The 20,133-nt window shown below is 32.4% G+C and overlaps 1 protein-coding gene across 1 annotated transcript in view; it reads left to right on the top strand.

The window, feature by feature from the left end:
* Positions 1–20,133, top strand: part of LOC106464706 (E3 ubiquitin-protein ligase arih1-like) — a 57,931-nt gene that overhangs the window by 29,787 nt on the left and 8,011 nt on the right. The window contains exons 6-12 of the mRNA XM_013924865.2: positions 2,044–2,136; positions 7,639–7,694; positions 8,593–8,659; positions 9,496–9,602; positions 10,511–10,625; positions 13,086–13,216; positions 18,237–18,378. Coding sequence (XP_013780319.1) covers positions 2,044–2,136; positions 7,639–7,694; positions 8,593–8,659; positions 9,496–9,602; positions 10,511–10,625; positions 13,086–13,216; positions 18,237–18,378 — 711 coding nt within the window. The remainder of the gene's footprint in view (positions 1–2,043; positions 2,137–7,638; positions 7,695–8,592; positions 8,660–9,495; positions 9,603–10,510; positions 10,626–13,085; positions 13,217–18,236; positions 18,379–20,133) is intronic.

The raw sequence follows: 20,133 nt of genomic DNA, 5'->3' as shown, positions 1-20,133 counted from the left end.
AATTATTTCTTTTACCTCAGCTTCCACAAAAAGCAAAAAACATCCAACTCAAAATGAAAAATATATACTGGAGGTATTGTAATTTACCATCTGTCAGTGTTGCCTCAGGGAATACCTCCCTCCCTCTCTCTCTCCCAAAATCTGCATGAGATAACAGAATATGTTATGCCCATGTGCTCCTATTTCACGAGACACACACATGCGCGCGAGTAGCTCAAAGTAGCTCATGGGTAAAGTAATTCGATAGCATAATGTGAGCTTCATGTTTCTCAAGTGATTTACAATTTATAATGGCATGAATAGTAGTTACACAGTTCAAAGGGCAATAAAACAATAAAATTTAATTATGAATATATGTATACTGTTATGAGTTTAAAGCTACTTAGGATAAACAAATTTAGTTTCATGTTACATTTGAAGTCATTCTAGAAAAATAAAAGGGTAGTTTAGGTTTTTTTTGGGGGAAGGGGCTATAAGGTCTTTCAAATTGACCAACCATGTATAGAGTTAGGGTAGACAAAAATAAAGTTTTACTGAAAAAAACAAACTTTTGAAATTGTATTTAGGAGGTTTTATAAATTTGAGATCTTTGAGGTGACGAAAAGTATTTTTAATCTTAACATGAAAATCACCTTGCACATAGAATATATATATATTATTTGTATGTGAAAGACTTGCAATGTTTACTCAAAGACCACTGAATTTTGTTAGTAGTATCAAATCTATAAAGACTGAATGAATAAAAAGAGGTCACCTGGTCGTTCAAATTGACTGAGCCCGTGTTGAGAGAGTTAATCAACTTAGTTGTTTAGTCATGCAGTTTATTTAACAATTTAGTTGTTTCTTGCTTTATTTTATACAGTGATAATTTCACTGTAGTTTCTTAATTTGAACTTCACTCCTGTTGAACATGAATTCTGAATTTTATTTCACCACCACTATCTCAGTAGTGATGAATATTACAACATTTGAACCTGCTGTGTCTCAGACCACATGCCTTACACTTTCAGCTGTGAAGATCGCAGTTTTTCAATAGGATTTGGGGACTATCATGTGGTCGGCTGTTTCTTTCAAGCTCAGACCTGATATTTCTTTATCTGGTGAATCTGAGCAAGATTAAGATGATTTGGGTAGGGTTTTTTCTCACCTCCTTCCTTGACTGTGCAATCTCAATTTTCCACCTCTTGACACCCCTAGATTGTCATAAGCCTTCTTGAATATGGGGACACACTTAGGCCTCTTCCTTGGTATACCTAGTTTTCCTTTTTTCTCCAGATATTAGGGTCTATGCTGACCAAAATTTCTAGTGCAATTAAATTTGGGGGGGACACCTCATGCCTTGACCCCCTCAAGTTCAGAATAATTTTTTGTTTTCATATCTTCATGTCGTGTTTTTTTCCATATTTAGACTTCCCAAATTTATGTCATGTATACTAGAATAAGGTTTGACTCTAATATTGTTTGGATACAGATAGTCTTCTGTGTCTTATACGTGCAGATTTCAGATGTTATATTGGCTGCATAACTTCCTTCTGTGGTCCCCATTTATTTATCCACTGGAACCCTTCCTCTCTATGTGACAATGACTTAGGATTAGAGATCTGTAACCTGTGGATACTGTTGGACCAAGAACAAAGTAGAACCAGTTAACAAACTAACAGAATCCAAAACCACATTGAAGAGCCATCTCTCTCAGGACCGTGCTTCTTGTACATCAATCCTGACTATTGAAAAAACTATTGACCTGGTGAAAATACATACAAGTACATTAAAACAGTGTGAGAACAAACTCACTAGGAAGGTTCTCCGTGTCAGTAAGAACTAACATGTAAATTTTTTTTCAATATAGTATACAAGATAATGAAAAACTTTATGATATTTACTTAAAAAACAATAGAATTTCTTCTATTACATAATTTTTTTTTTATAGGAGCACTTTGAGCACCTAATGTAATCAATTTCTACAATACCTAGTAGCTGATTAGCATTACTAGTGTTGTTAGTTTGTAAAATGATGTGACTTTTGTGCATTTTTATTTGTAGATGATGACAGGACTAGCATGTGGTCATCGATTCTGCTCTGAATGTTGGTCACAGTACCTTACGACTAAAATCATGGAAGAAGGAATGGGACAGGTAACCCACTATTTAGAAATTTTTATGTCGTATTCTGTGGGTCATGTAACTAGTTGCAGATTTTAAAAAAAATATTCAAACTAAGTAACATACAGTGGATTCACGTGCATTCTTGAAATTGGGAATTTCATTTAACAATTTGCTGGTCTGGAAATTCATGAGAGTATCTTGAAAAAGATTAGGAATTATTCTTTAACATGTTCTGTTGTAAATGTGGGAACCCTTATATCACTGTACAGTGATAGTCTCTTGCCACTTTTTTCTTCTGTAATCACATTCTTCATCTACATTGATGAGTATTGTGACTATATAGACAAAATTTTGCTTAAAATCATAAAGCTAAATATATATTTATTTATTTATACCACATTATAATGGTAAAATTAACCAATGTGATGTTAATTTTTCTTTTATGTAGCTCAAGTATTAAGTAATGATGCTCCCAAGAATTACTGTTATAAGTAATTCTTTTTTAATCATATTCATCTGTATTCATGATATATAATTATAAAGAAAGAATATTGTATATAAATCAAACTTACATGTGATTATGTGATAAATACCATTATCCCTTCTGGATTCTGATATATGAAATATTAGTTAGTCATGATATGATTTTTGTTATTTAGTGTGAATGAATATATTTCATAATCTAGATGAGTTAACACATTATAATCATATTATTTTCAAGATTTTACTTCCAATATCCAAGCTAATTATATAACACACTAAATGGATGAAATTGACCAATTTGGTATTAACATTAGTTGGGTTGTTCAAGTAAATAAAGATACACTTGAAAATGATTCTTCTGTTTATTTGAATAACAATTTTGTAACTAATATCAAATTTTACTCTTTTGTAACTGAAATGAGAAGTTATTCATATCAATTTGGTATCAGTTATATATCATTTATACTATGTTATATTATGGATAAAAAAGATAGGAGTAGGAACAACATGACTGATAGATACAGTAAAATATTTTTGGAAGAAGGGTTGGAAGTTCAGTAATTGATATCAGCAGTCCTGTCTACTTGCAATTGTAGAACATTTTGGAAAAAAATGCTGATAAAATGTTTTATATTTGAAACTTTTTTCCAACCAGTCTATTCTGATGCAGTATATTTAGTATTTTCTTCAGAAGTTTTATGCAGAATATTCAGATTTATGGCACCATGAATGCAAGTGTACATAAGCTAATTGGATGTAACTTGTTAATTTTTTTTCAAATTGCACTAAACTATATTCAAAATAATGTTTGCTTTCTATTCATTATAATTGTGTTCATTACTGGTTTATCCCTAATGAGGTAAGGTCTGCCTTCTAAATTATTATGGTTATAAGGTGTATTTAATTTTGATTTATCTGTTTCTGAGATTTTTTGTAGTTCTCCAAGTATTCAAGTAGATAATAGTAGTTAATAATAAGATTCTGTAAAAGTAAATGTAAGATATATTCATTTTGTATTTACTGTGTTAGGATGCTTGAAATTAGAACTGGGGTGTTTGTGATATTTGCTAATCAATTAATTGGTAGGCTCATTTATCAATTACATTTATAATGTTTTTATTTAAAGCATCACTATTGCAATTATAAATAGTTAAGTAGTCAGTTATCCAGTTTATTTATGTATGTTGTTTGAAGAGGATAAACATGTATATATCATGTGAAATAAAGATACGAGTCAACAGAATATTTTGCAGTTGTTTACCATATTCACTAAATAGTAAATTTAGTTAAATTTATGTGATTTGATGATTATTTTATTTGGTGAACATTATGAAAATATACACGTATTTAAAAATGTTATAACTCAAGAAAACCGTAGTATATTATTGAAAAGTAAAAACACTGTAATATTAAACAAAGAACCAAACCTCAACAAGATACCTTTATTAAACCTTAAGTAACCTCCAGTTACATGACTTACATATTTTCCTGTATCTGTATATATAAACTATGTGTAGATAATGATGACAGAACCTTTTCCAGACATTGTGCTTTTGTTACTATGTTAAACTTGTAATAAAGTTTTCTTTGTTACCCATTTAACCTGTCTCTAAGCTGTATAAACTTGCTTTATCTGAAGGCATATAATGTCTTATTAAAATAAGAATAACATTATTTTGTAAAACAATACTTTGGATAGTTATAACTACATCTTACATAGTTTGAAAACTATTAGGGAATGAATAAGGGCACTTATTACCAGAAAGTGTTTTCAGATAATGTAATATTATTGTTTGAACAAGTGACAACAATGTTTAACTTGTCTACACTTGCTGCAATAATGTTTCATTTTTACAGTGGTAGTATAATACCAGTTAACTTTTTAAAAATTGGCTGTGTAACATTGTAACTAAATTTTCAGTATTTTTTACATGAGAGAAGACATTTTTACTATAATAATTTAGTATTTTGGATTAATCAGTGTTGACCACATAGTCCTAGAGTAACCTAAATAAATCACAGTTAAAATAACATTAATATGTTCTGTAAGTGATTAGCTCAGTCTGACTATAACCTAGTGATTTCAACAGTTATACCTATATTGTGTTTGATATGAAAATAAAACGGTTAAAACAAATGTTTTAAGTTTTTTAAATAAAATTATAGGTATAATTATTTATCATGCTTAGAAAAAAAAAGTATAGAATGTTTGTAAAAAGTCCTTACTTATTTGGTCACACCACATACATTTTCACTTATTTTAGATACCAACAATATGAAAAATTTCTTTCACACAAGAATTCTAATTTCTAAATAATGAAAAATCAATTCTTTAATAAGTCTATTATAAAAGCTGCAGGTGTCCTAAATAATACTAACTTTGATGAAAACAAATCTCTAAATCCTAGACACATTGTTTAGTGTGTCTGGGGAAAAAATCAAGGTAGGAAAATTTACCATAGCAACATTTAATTAATGTTCATATTGTTGTATTAGCTTAGAAATGACCATTTATTGATTGGGTCTGTAACTGGATTGATATAGACTCTAACTCTGTTGATTTCAGAAAACTGTTATGCTAATTGATAGCCTAATCACGTGTAGTGTAATGATATCTTGTTGTTATTAATTTCTGAAAAAAAAATTGAGGTTGATTTGGACCCCCTTAGATCTGCACCTACTAATACAACATTAAGTTAAAGTTATTAATTTCTGAAAAATTAAGTTATAGACATTCAGGCCCTCTGGACCCCTCCCCTAGATTCATGCATACTTACACAACATTAAAGAATACAGTCATTAATATCTGGAAAACAATGTAGGAAGGCTAGACTGTCTATACCCCCCCCCCCCCTAGAACATTATTTAACACTTAAGTAGCCAGGGAGTTGGTGGTGGGTGTTGCCACCTAGTTGCCTTCCCTAGTCAGTAGTTCAACATTAGTAACAGTTGCAGACATCCTTAGTAGCCTTGCAATAACAAAGACAGAGCAAGCAGGCTCAGTGACAATGGAATTGAACTTGAGATACTCAGATAATAACCTGTCCCTTACCTACACTATTACATAGCTTTGTGCTTAACAACAAATAAACATAATGACAAAAGTTTGATTATTTTTGTGACAACCAATCATTATTTTGCTTAATTGGTTGTTGGAATAATCAAAAATAGTAATAATCAGAACAACTCATTTCAGTTAGGTTGTAATTTTCATGATGAATGATTCAATTGAAATTTCAGTTAATTGATTAGTTTACATTACACTAATCAGTGTAATCATTATTCATAGATGATCAATTGTATCACCCAGCTGTATCTGAATTCTGCTTTTTTTAAATATTGTTTTTAGCTGCGGCATAGTGGCTTGTAGAATGGTTCTGAGTTTTCAAGTACAAACTTTTAGCTCGTTGCTCCGTCATCTATTGACCAATTTGAGATCTAATTACAGTTTTAGACTCAGGAGGTGAAACTCTTTTGATAAATATATTTGACCATGCCCAAGGTCTCATACATTAGTTTACTTTAATCCTGCCTAAAATAATTTATATTTGAGGATAAGTTGGGAGAGATCTGGATGAGTAATAAAATCGTATCGAGTATATGCGTGCCCCACACTTGGTATTGCTGGCACACAAAAATATAGCTAATAAAAAAGAAAAAGGGTCTCAAAGAATAATTTACTTTAATTCTGCCTAAAAGAATTTCAAGTGCCGTGGCTATTGAGGATTCCCTCTTGTTCTTTTTATAAATCATTTTATAAAATGCAAGTTACAATGCTTATTTTATTTTAGCATTATAAATACTTTTTTTGTGCATAAAGTGGTTTATATCAAAGAAAAGACTAGACCTAATATTTATAATTGTATATTTTAAGTAAACATAAGATAAGTGATAGGTAAATCATTCAAAGTATTTTTACTTTTGTATTATGAAGAATTAACTTAGGTTGCAGATATCAATTTCGTGGAAATTCCTTTAAATGTACTTTTTTTTCCCTAGAACATAAGAAGCCTCCATATACCTAAAACTACTGAGTAACTAAGATTAGGGAATTTTTAAAGGAATATTTTTTTTGTGTGTTCTTGCGTACTTTTCTATAAATAACGAAAATGCTTTAACACGGGATCTATCCCTTAATTAGAGGCAGAGTAAGATATTTGGATGGCAGGACAAAGAACAAGACATTCTGATATGTTACATGTCTTGTTGTAAAGTCTGGAATCTGCTGTATCCAAATATGCAATTCATACAAAAAATATGTTTTTTTAGTTAGGTATGAGCCATGGTAACACATACTGATTATCTTTTTTTGTTTATTTATTATTATTCTAAAATCAAATTATGCAGTCTTTATTTTCTGTTTGAGGTCAGAGACACTGTTCTTGATTTTCCCTGAAGAAAACTACTACTATTATTGTCCTTGTCAGCACAAAATATATTTTTGAATGCTTCCATAACATCTTTGGGCTTGATAGATGGATTTGCCATAACAAGTTATATCAAAAAGTCCTTTGTGATTGTATCCAGGCTTGGAGTTATCTGCTGAAGAACTATTGGGCTTTGGTCTGATGAACAGGTGTAAAATTGGGTGAAGAAAAAGGATCACATAGTGGACCTGTCAGTTACACAACAAGAAATACTGTCATTAACTATGGGGTTTCTGCTAATGATGTGACTGATTTGGAAACTGTAAAGTATAATAATCATATCTCATCATATGTTACACCTTGCACAAGTTTCACCCAAATTGGATAAATTCCAGATTTTGTTTTATATACATCCAATCCCTCTACCAAGGCACCTCTGGTTGAGGAAGAGATCCTGTGTCAAAAGAAATCTATGACAAACAAATGTTTTAAATAAAAATACTTTGTAAAAAGAATTTTAAGTAGTTTTTTTGTTCAGAGTTTAGGTTGACATCTACAGGTTTTTTCTTTCATGCAGTATGGAATAACAAAATTATTAGTTTGGCATTGACATAATTCTAGATTAGAATTACAGCAAGTTTGTTTTACTGCTAGAAAAGTACATTTTTAAAACATTTTTCAGACTATATCCTGTGCTGCTCATGGTTGTGATATTCTGGTTGATGATCAGACAGTCATGTAAGTACATCCTTACAGCTATTTTCAAGTACCATTGTAATAGCTTATTATGTGCTTTACAATCATTTAAAGACATATTTTTGGAAGTTTAGTTTTACTTAATGAAACTTGTATTTCAGAATCCACTGTAGATATTATTATAAGACACTGAAAAGTATTCAAAAAGTTATTGAAAGTAATAAAAAACCACATGTTAGATCAAAAAATTAGTTTATTAAAACTTTTTAGCTGTGTTTTGGGGCATATGCATTTTGTCAGGTTTAAAAAGTTTTCATAAGCAAAGTTTTAATCTTACATGTGGTCTTTATTAGTTTCAATAAGTATCCAAATATTTCAGACTCACACTTGTTTTTTCATGTTTATCTAACTTCTGTTGCTTTAGTCGTGCCATCATGGCTGTGTTTTCTTTCTTTTATTTAATTTCTTTATACTGATGTCAAAGACTCAAGATCATGAGCTGTAATGGTTCTTGTACTTACTGTTTTATACCAGTAACATATTTCAAAATACACTTTCTAAATCAGTCAAACTGTTCAGATTGAGACACAGTCTATAAATTTAATTACGAAAATGTACTAGATTAATACATTTTGTTGAATTGCATATTTTCAAATGAGTTTTGTTTAAATTCAAAACTCATTCTTATTAAATTTAATATATAGGTAATTTGAAGAAAAAAAAATTGAGTTGATTAACATCAGGTAATGAATATTTTACTAGTGTGGAAGAAAAGTTTTGCCTAGGTTGTAAGATTTGTAAACCACTTTTCTATATATATTTATATATATATATATTCTGCTTATAAAGACTTAATTCTTTTATATTTTTGATTTTTATTTGTAACCAATTACCTTATGTCTATAGACTTAACTGGGGTTTTCTTTTTCTAATCCTACAGGACCCTAATTACTGATCCAAAAGTGAAATTAAAATACCAGCATCTAATAACAAACAGTTTTGTGCAGGTAAGAAAATTTCAGCATATTTAAAAGGGAGCTATAAAATATCTGAATAGTTTACAAACTAACTTAAAAACGTTTTTATTATTAATGCCTACCTGTATGAAGACACTAGAGTTCATGACCTTCTCACTTAAGATTCTTTGTGTTACAAACTACATAGCAATCCATTTACTTTCTGATGAAAAACAGAAAGATTTAAATTTACACTGCTATATACGATGTAACAAACCACATTCAAATAACTTTCAGAAAAATATTGCGATGCATGTATAGTCGGAGAAAATAACATATAACTAATAAAAAAAACAACTACTCAAAATTGTGTAACCATCATGTTACGATGAATGGATAACCAAAAACATTCATGAGGATTTCAAAAGACCCAGAAACTCAAGTGCTTTCAGATAGTTAACTATTTTTCTCAGGACCAAAAATAAAGAAATGGTTAATCCTGAAGACAAATAGTTAGCTATTCAAAATCATTTGAGCTTCTGGGCTTTTGAAATCTGTTTAATCATATGTTTATGTACTACATTTTTATCATGGTTTGATGAAATGAAATATATTTTCTTTTGGAACTAAACATTTTTTATTGTAATGTTGAAAAATACTTAAATTTGCAGCATATTTCTTAAAATATTGTAATAACATGTAACTTCTGGTGTTAAACATGCATTTCCTGCTAAAAAAATTAGTGACAACAATTGATAATATTTTATTTGCACATTCTTATAATAAAACCACAATAATCATTTTTCTTTTTATGAAATATGCATTTATTGCTCCAATTCAACTAAACAGTAAATTTGTCAGTTTCATTTATTATTCTAATTTTTTAGTGTAACAGGCTTTTGAGATGGTGTCCAGCCCCAGATTGCAACCATGTTGTGAAAGTTCAGTTTGTTGACGTTCAACCTGTGACTTGCACCTGTGGGAATACTTTCTGGTACATTTATTTCAATCAAGTAGAAATTGGCTTGTAATGCACAATATGGGCTTTGTGAGAAAATTTTATTGTCTGTTATTGAGTGGTGTAAGCTCGTTATTACAGTAAAGTTATTACTAATGATATTTTTTATATAAAGAAATATGGATTTTTTATGTAAAGTGCCATAGCTAGTGAAACATAGTCCCTTCCACCTTTTCTGGGATAACAAACTTGGCAAAACATTAAAGTTTTAATGAAGAATAATTAAAATATCTTGCTCTTAACAGTATCTGTATATAAGTAAGCTTGTTGTATTTGTATTTATTCAACTGCTAATTTACTCTGTGTGTGTCACTGCCTACAAAACCTTTTACTCATTAATATGACTTGTCAATCCATTTGAGCTGCAACGCAGAAAGTTGTAGTAGAATATATACTTATGTCAGGTTTTTGAGAGTCAACAAGACGTATGATGTATAATACAAAGTATTCTAGCAGTTATCTGTAAGTAGTGGTTTTTAATGTTTCATTTGAAAGTTACATATTCATTATTTTATAAGACAAGTTTGTTTAACACTTGTATACAGTTTCACAATTATTTTTATTTAATTATTTTAGGCTTGTATCAGTTTGGTAACAATAGCATAGACATCTAAATACAAAAGCTAATGTTTCAAGTATATGTTCATCTAATTCAGTTAATTAAATCTTTTTTTTTTACATGAAAAAATTAAATTAGGGAAAAAGCCTAATATTAGGATATTGGATGTTTTCTTTAAAATTTTAACTCTGATTATACTGTAAAGGATGTTTGTACAGAACCAAATTTGTTCTTTACTGAACTGTGATCATATACACAACATTTCACTGTAAGGTAAGTAATTTCATAAACATAAGGTGTAATAAAACAATTTTATTACTGGTAGTTTCCATTGCGGAGAAAACTGGCATGATCCAGTTAGGTGTCATTTGTTGAAAAAATGGCAGAAGAAATGTGATGATGACAGTGAAACTTCCAACTGGATAGCTGCCAATACCAAGGTATATTCAACTGTTTTTATTGAGTTTTTTTTTTAACGGTATTCACTAAATAGTGCAAAAAAAAAGTACTATTTATCTTATTATTTTCCTAGTTAACAAGTAAATTTCTATAGTTTTTTTTTTTGGCTTAACTCTTTCAGCACTGGCTCAATCCCACGGACTGACCTTTTAACTATTTTGTGCCTTTTTTCATTTCAAATGATGACTATCCAATGTGCAGAGTAATGAAAATTTTAAGATTAAAGATACTTTTATGCATCAGAAAATTTTCAAATTTACATGTGAAATCTTTATAACCTCCAGATAATTATCTAATGATTTTTTAGAAAAAACGTTATATTTTATATTCTATTTTCACTACTGTAACTGTGTATGGGTTGGGTCAATTTGACCAACCTTGTAACTGCCATAAAAAAATTAGGAAATAAATATAAATTGTGCTTTTTTCATTCTAGAATGACTACAGATTATAACACGAAAACACAAATGTTTAGTTTAAATAGCTTAAATCTCATAACATTATACATCTATATATATTTATTATGTTTATTATATTGACCTTTCAGCCATACCTGGCTAACATTACAGAAATTGCAATGACACAGCTCACATGCACTTATGTTACCATATCCAAGAATATAAAACTGGCCTTTACAAAGTGACCTGTCTTGGCTATGTTTTTGTGGACTAGTATTTTGTAAAATACAGTCACATTTCAATAATAATACATTATTACAATTTACAAACTTTGACTTATTTTTTCTTAAAACATAGAACAGTAAATAAAGTATGGCAAACAATTATCTCTTCTTGTTATGAACTTTGTACGCATTTGCTGTTTGTCATAGGTTGCTAAATGTTATCAAATTTTGCATGTGGAAGAAGTGAAACGAAATAATTTTTTCTAGGTTTTACGTAGTCATTTTGAAATAAACAAAAATAATAAATTACTATATTAATACCATAGAATTCCACTATAATTTATCAAGGTTAGTAACTAAGCTGTATTTGGGTCTAAAAAAATATGAAATTTCGAGCTCACTAATGTCTTACCTTACCGCTTGGAATCTAGCAGGAAAAAAAAAAGAGTTTGTTGAGAAAATACTTTGCAGAGGCTGAGAAAACCACTAGGAGGATGTTCTGTGCTTTTGATTAGTTATACATGCATCATTGGGCAAAGTAGGTGTATGTAAGCAGGTATTTTAAAAAATTGAAGAGGTGAGCAGGGCCACCTTGGTTGATTCAATAAATATATTAATAGCTCAGAAAATAGAAAAGATTGGAGGTTCTTATTTTACATTATAACTTGTCAATATTGGTAATTTGAGTATCTAATTCGTAAGACTATAGACTTTGTATTTGGGCATCATAAACATCTAATTTGAATCAATGCTGCATTCAACATACCATGTAACTCATAAAAATCAATATTTAGGATTTGTTTTGTATTTAATTTCAAATTAAGAAATTAATTAATGTATAATACTAAAATTTGAATTATAATCTACAATTGGATAACAAACTTATTGACATTCATAAAATAGTAGTTCAATAAAATTTTGAATGCGAGTGAACAAATGCAATGACGTGGCATTTGACATGTGAACCCTGTTGGTAGGGTTAATTGTTACACATGCATTTTTACTTAGGAATAACCATTGTTTTGTGTACTTGTGTCTGGGACCTGGTTACAATATCTTTTCCCTTCTTCTTTTGTTAGAAAAGTATTTTACACTTTGTAAAATTAATAAAAAGAAATTTGTTATACTGAGACAGTTCTGATTTTCAGTATCATAGTTCTCCAGACCTGCTCCAAAATAGCATATGTATATTTTCATTTTATTATTTTTATTATTATTGTCTGAAATAATGAGAGTTTGCAAAGTATTTTCTTTGGAAATGACTGAGAAAGTATCTGTAGTAGTTTACCCACAAGTATTGTTTAGGTTTGCTGGGCTTTATATGTAAAATACAATAACATTGTAGCAAAATGGTAGAAAATAATAGTTACATACATGTAGCCCATCAGGTAGCTTTGTGCTTGACAACAAGAAAACGAAATGTATATATTTAATTATTTTCTGAGAGTTAAAATGAACCATATTATGTCTTAGTTGTTTCTCTGCTCATTCAAATTTTTGTAAATTATATACAGAATCATGCAAAATATTGTGCACCACCATTAATGCCCTTAGACATGTGCTTACAGCTGTTTGAAGTGTGCATCTTTGGTATCACAACACAATGTCACAGTGGGATCACTTTTACTCATTCTTGTTGAAGGTTAATAATATTCTGAACAGTTATTTTAAAAAAATGGACAGTGAAATGCATACATGATTCAGAAGAATTATTGTTGTGTACAGCTTTTTGTCAACTTTTATTTAAGTATGAAAATAAATCTTTCTCTCTCTTTTGTTCTTTTATGATATATAGATCATATTATATCTTAAATTTTAGGAATGTCCCAAGTGTAATGTCACTATAGAAAAAGATGGAGGTTGTAATCACATGATTTGTAAGAATCAAAACTGTAAGGCAGACTTTTGTTGGGTCTGTCTTGGACCCTGGGAGCCGCATGGATCATCATGGTGAGAAGAAGCAGTGAAAAATGTCTACTTATTAAATGCACAATTATTTTAACAGACACTAATATTTCACTGTGGTCTGTGTTATTACTCTTACTAGAAAGATGTACATTGTACATCTGCTTAACTTTAAAGTATAAGTTTTTAGCACTTGTGTAATTATCATGTTGCATAAATATGCAAGATTTTCCAATATCATATCTTACCTCTACTCATATATAACAGCTTTCTCTTGATTTGTACTGCCCTCTATATGCACAAATTTTGACTTGCCACTAGCCTTGAAAATCCTACCTACCCTCACATGAAAACACACAAGGAAGCTGCATGATAGCATGCAAATGAGCATGCAACAACCCTCCATCAATAAGAGTGCAACACAAATCGTAGTACAACTGATTCTCTGTATGCAGATTAACTCTTCTTCACTTTTTTGATTGGCACTTGTGGTGTTTAGACGTGTGTTTCGTTTGAGTTTTACTGGTGGAATTTTGATCAGTTGTTTCTTTTTTGGAAAACTTAGTTTTTTTCAGTTTATTACATTTAAGTTCTCTAACTTTTAATTTGTACGTGTTAATATTTTGTTATTATTTTTTTTAGCTCTATGTGCACTCATAGTTATCATGAAATCAGTTTAATGTTCCTACTACTCCAACTACTGCTGGTTATATAGCAGTTACCTTTACTTCAGCTACAATGGCTTCAGTTCTACAGTTGGTTTCTCAGGAGTTGGCTACTTTCATGCAGGCTTCAGATTCGGCTGAAAATTATCCTATCATGCCTTGTTCAAGCCGTCTCCAGCCATTATTAGCCTGTTTCCTCCCCCATCCTATGCCAGACAGTCACGTGTAGTTCCAATGGATGCACCCAAGTCTTCTCTTCCTCTCCTGGAATTGATTAACCAGGTTTCTTACATTTTGTCCTTCTCTCCTGTTTCCTTTGATTCCTCTCTTTCCTTTTTAAGTGAGACATTTTTGGCCCGATTTTCAGACCAGTTATGTTCTGGGGTCAGTATGCCTCGACTTCCATGTACTATAGGCCTGAGTTTCCTTTTTTGGGGCTCACAGCAGTTGGATCCTCTTCTCTCTCTGATGGGTTCAGATCCCAATACTTCCAGCCACATTTTTCCAACCTTATCCTCTTTCTCCTTCATTCCCTTTCCTCTATTCACCTTTTGTCTAAGGCTTTTAATTGTTCCCCTGTGGGATTTTCAGTGGAGACTCGTGCCCTTTTTTCCATTCTGGCACAATTATCCTCTTTCACTCCTAACATGGCTCCCCTGTTGTTGGGATATTTTAGATCTGTATGCTCTTTGGTCCTGTGTTCTTCGTTTACCCCCAACCCCATAAGGGACTTATGTAGGGCTCTCTTTTTTTTAGGTCAAGATGCCTTCCTGACTCATTAAAATCCAGAGTTGAGTCTGCCCATTTGCATATCTGCCTTTCCTTATTGGCTCCCAATTTATCTCAGCTTCATCTTAGACTGTTCCTGTGTCTCCTTCCCATTATTCCTCTCCTTTACTGGTTCCTGTTTCAGGGGTTTCTGAGGTTAACCATAATTTTCTAGTTGATGACTTATATGTCCCCAGTAACTATGTGGTCTAGGTACAGATTCAGTGGGGGACCAGGCTTTTGCATTTTCCCACTGTGTGGGAATCTTTCACCCTTGGATTCTGTGGGTTCTCTCCAAAGGGTTCATTCTTTGTTTTCTACCCATCAACTCGTTTCCTTCCCTCCTCCTCAGGATCCCATTTCTAGCCAGCGTTTCTCTGAGGTGGTTTTCTACCTTCTTCACAAGGGTGCTGTGGATTAAGGGGTCCTTCTCAGCCATGTTTTTATTCCCGTTTGTTCATTGTCCTCAAGAAGACTGGGAACTGGTGCCCCATCATTGATTTTTCTTTCTTGAACTGGCCTGGCATTGCCAGGTGGTTAAGACGCTTAACTCGCAATCTGAAGGTCATGGGTCCAAAATCCACATCCCACCAAACATGCTCGCCATTTCAGCCATGGGGGGCATTATAATGTGATGGTCAACCTCACTATTTGTTGGTAAAAGAGTAGCCTAAGTGTTGGCGGTGGGTGGTGATGACTAGCTGCTTTCCCTCTAGTCTTACACTGCTAAATTATGGACGGCTAGCGAAGGTAGCCCATGTGTAGCTTTGCATGAAATTAAAAACAATGGTTTCTACTTTTGTACCCACTCCTACTGACACCTCCTCTTCCCCTCTAACCCACCTTCCTCATGCAACCTCCTTTGAGTTTACCACATTCTTCCCTTCCTGCTTAACTTTGTCTTATCCCTTGCTAGACAGGTCTGACTAGACAGTGGGTTGCTTCCCTAATTTCACATTCACTGCACCACTCCTCCATGTCATTGTACCAACATAAGTGGTATGTCCACTGTCATTGATCTTCTCGCCATGGTTTCCTTCCATCCCGTCCTACTCTTCTGAACCTGGCTTTCCAACAATAAGCTATCAGTATCCACTTTTGCTGGTTATCATGTGGCATTGTCAGCCACTTACCATTTCACAAGATTTTGCTGTGTCTTCACTTCACTGGTCCTCACCCTTTTGTTTTGTTCCTTCTGCCTTTGCCATCCTCCACATCCTACCACCCTCACTGATTGGAACCTCAATGTCATCCTCCATGCCCTCACTCTTCCTCCCTTCAAGCCCATGTCTTCCAATTCCTTATATCATCTCTTCTTAAAGTCCTTTTTCCTTCTCATCGATCCTATGTCATCCTCTACCCAGGTCGGTCTTTCCTGCCCAAAACTCCAGCCACATGTGTTGCCGAATTTGCCTTCACTCCAATTTCCATTTCTTACATTTATCCTCTTTCCTATTCATATCTCCTCTTATGTTCTGTCCAGGCTTTCCACTGTTACATGGTCTGTGGTTCCCTGGCTGCCCAATTTCATCGTCCTTTATAAGATATAGTTCGTTCTAGCATGTGGACCACTCCCCATACACTTATTTTACATTATCATCATAATCTGGCTGTTTCCTACTCTACAGGATACTGCCTACCTCCTATTGCTATCTTGTGCTCCATGGTTTCTATATGAGAGACTATAGGTGCTCTTTTTATACTATTATTTTTTACTGGGGCCTTTCTTGCATATACAAATCAATTTCAGTGGTGAGTGTTGCTTCACCAGGTGTACTTATTCTTAAACTCATATTGTATGCCAGCTAGGCACCATACTTCCTACCATTGCCCAGATGTCGGGTTCTTAGGGGGTACTGGTGTTGGTTGGAGCTAGATCAGTCACATAAGTCCTCGAATGTGAGTGGCCCAGGTACCGTCCTCCTACTGCTTACTAGATGATTCATTTTCGATGCCACCTGCTTCTGGAATGAAGTTGAACTGCCACACTGCTGTCCAACTTCCTACTGTCGTCCAGATGTCGGTTCCACGGAGGTACTGGTGTTGGTTGTGTTGGACATGATGATGTGGGTCTTTATAATGGAAGATCTTCTTTTACAGTTCTCATGTCTGAAGTCAATGGTAAAGGACCCTCTTCCTACCATGGGCCAGGTACTCATGTCACGGAACAATTGGTGTTGGTTGAGATAGAATTCCCCATTATGATCCACTGTGCCCTAATCACTGTACGCCAGGGGTCACTTCATTTTAGTTAAGGGGTTCCTCCTATGATTCTGCCTTTATTGCAATGTATCAGTTTTAAGGGTGAAGAGTTACCTGGCTGAGAAGTGGTGAGGTCTCCCATGGGTGTGTTTTACATAATCTTTACTCATATACTCCATGGTCTTCCTTTGGATGCTTTCTGAAGGGGGGGCTCATCTAGGTCATATTACATCAGTCTCTCCACCAGGACAATGTGGGAGGTAAGATATCATATCGGAAGTTAACGTTTTTCTACATGGAAAATGTGTTTCCCATAGATTCTTACCTCTTCTCACACTTCCCACCCTTCCTCCCCATTTCTGGTGTCTTTTTCTTGTGTTGTTGCTCAATCTCTAAGGTGCATAGAGGGAGTCAGTTGTTTAAGGAATTGCATAGCACTACTGTTGGTGGAGGAATGTCGTATACTCATTTGCATGCTATAATGTAGCTGCCTCACCTGATAACATGTGAGGGTAGGTGGGAGTTTCGAGGCTAGTGGTGAGCAAAAACTTGTGCATATAGAGGGCAGTACAAGTGTAGAAAAAACTGTTATGTGAGAGGAGGTAAGAAATACATTTTCAGTGTACAAAAATGTTAACTTTACTGGTGTTTTTACTGATTATTATCTGTTACCACATTAACTAAAAATGTTTTGGGAAATTATCCTAATTTATGTAAATGTGACTGTAATTATGTAATGTGATGTGACATAGATACTTGCCAGGGATTTTAAATGGTGATTCATGACATACTTTAACTGTCCATTTTAGTTTTTAAGCAAGTTTTAATTATTCAAGGTTATGTAAATCCTATACATTTAGCACTGTTTCATACATGTTGAACAACGTTATTTTTTCACGTTTGACATACTTGTATGCACATCCTTCAAATCTAACATTAAAATTTTTTTTTAAATTATTTATTACAATTATGCCATAAATAAATACACTTAAATAGTTACTGCTATTAATGGAATGGTGTATGATTGTTGGGTATTACTTTGGAATCAATTGATAGCCTGTTAAGCAGAAGGCTTTTTTAACTCTCTATTAAAAAGTACATTTGTAGACTTAATAATTGAACAAGTTAGATTATATTGATGCTGTTAACTAGTTATTCATATCCTAATTACCCATCTGTAAATGGTCACACAAGAAAAACTCACAGAAACAGATTACTGTGAATACTACAGTCAACGCTACAATATTAGTTTATCTATAATAATAATAAAAGCTAGTAGGCTCCAAATTATGACATACTTTGAAAGCTGGAGTTTAGTGTGTAATCTTTTAAAATGGGTGTAAGTTTTAAGAAGGAACAGCTGTTAATAAAGGTCAAGTATTGAAGTTCTTTTATATACTTGTAGTTTTTATGATCATCATGTCCTTCAGGTACAACTGTAACCGATATGATGAAAAGGAGGCCAAAGCCGCAAGAGATGCCCAGGAAAAGTCAAGAGCAGCACTGCAGAGGTATCTCTTCTACTGTAATCGTTACATGAACCACATGCAGTCACTTAAGTTTGAAAACAAGGTACTTTTTTCTTTATAAAACATATAACTAGTAACTTCACAGTGTTATAAATGTTTTAATTTCCTCTTTCGAAAAGTAATAATTGTCTGGGAGTTGTCTTTTGTATTTAATGACCTGCAACAGAATGGAATTGATTTATCTGGTTATCACCTTATCTCTGTATTAGTTGCAGCAGCTAATTGTTTTATCAGGACACAAGCTCAGAGCTTTTACAAATTGGAAGAGATTAAATTATAACACATTGTATATGGTATGTATTAATTCTATGAGACCTGATTGTTTCAATTTGCTGCACCTGTTGTATGGTTTGTTTTGTTGTATAGAAAAACAAATAACTATTAAATAGTTAGAAACTTTATAGTTAGTTTCTCCTGATTATGTAGCTTCTGCACATAAAATATTTGTGTTTTATTCGTATGATTCTGCAACTTTGAAAACTTGAAAGGATTTTATTGTGATGTGGTTTTTTAAGAAACAGTTAAAAGTTCTTAGCTTTGTTGTACATTTTACCTACTAACTTTTATGTCTTCCTAAAGTCTTTTATAACTTTCGTATAAAGTTTTTATTTTATAATACTGTAAGTTTTGTATTTGTTTTGATTCAAAAACAATGCATGCAGTTTGTCAACAAAACTAAACTTGATATGATCAAGGACAAAATGACTTAACTAAACCTACTTCATCTTGTTCCACAAAAAACGTTTCCTTTCAACATCATAATTTAACTATGAAATGATAAAGCATGTGTATCTCAAGCTTTAGAAAAATATCAGGACTGTAATTATAGAAGTGATTCACAAGCACTTTTTCTAGACATATTGCCAAACTAAGTTTTTATCACTTTGTTCTGATTTCTATTTGAACCCTCACTAAAATGAAAGCCTTTTTAGCTTTTACAGTTGAAAAGAATGGAAAAAGAGCTTTTGTAATGTGTTTAGTTCATTAGCCAGTAACCAAGGTTGAAAAACAGTGATTGGCTAAACGTCAATAAGAATAGACTTTTATTCAAGTTACAAGGACGAATTAACACTATTTTCATCAAACCTAAACATCAATAAGACTAGACTTTTATTCAAGTTACAAGGACGAATTATCTTTTACAAAGAATAATAAAAATCCATTTAAAAATAACACTTTATAGGTTTTGTTTAGCATTTTTGCCATTCTTTCATCTAATTATTAGTTTGTTTATCTTTGATTTAGAAATGTGTTTATGTTGTTCCTTAAATGAATGTTGAAAATAATTCCAAATTTACAACATATAAGTACATGAAATGAGGCAAGCTTTTAGTAATATGTACAATTCTGTAATGTTTACCAAAATTCAGATGTGTTACAAAAGTTTTTTTGCAAGATATGGCTGTGGATTGATGATGGCAGTCTGTAGACTCTTACAAGTTGGAATGCAAGATAATGTTCATGGGAAGAATAAAAATACTTCTGTCCATTATACAGTTCACATATTGTATTTACATAACCTCTAGAACCTCTGAAATGCATATCTACAGTTTTCTTCAGTATCTCTGTATATTGTTTCTGTTGCTGTATCAACAGTGTAGGCTAAAATGAATTGTTGATGACTCTGACATAAAATACATGTTGAATGGCACTGTGATAAAAGCTGTTAGTTAGTATGTGTATTCACACACAGTCATAGCTAGAAACTCCCACTTTTACCCCCTCGACGTGGATTCCTGTACATGGTGAGGAGACCTCCCAGGGAAGGTTCTGTATTTTCAGTTACTTCCTCTGGGAT

This window comes from Limulus polyphemus, unplaced genomic scaffold (genome assembly GCF_000517525.1).
Source record: "Limulus polyphemus unplaced genomic scaffold, Limulus_polyphemus-2.1.2 Scaffold62, whole genome shotgun sequence".
NCBI lineage: Eukaryota > Metazoa > Arthropoda > Merostomata > Xiphosura > Limulidae > Limulus > Limulus polyphemus.
The sequence above is the reverse complement of the archived record's forward strand: the minus strand, read 5'-3'. Positions and strand labels throughout refer to the sequence as shown.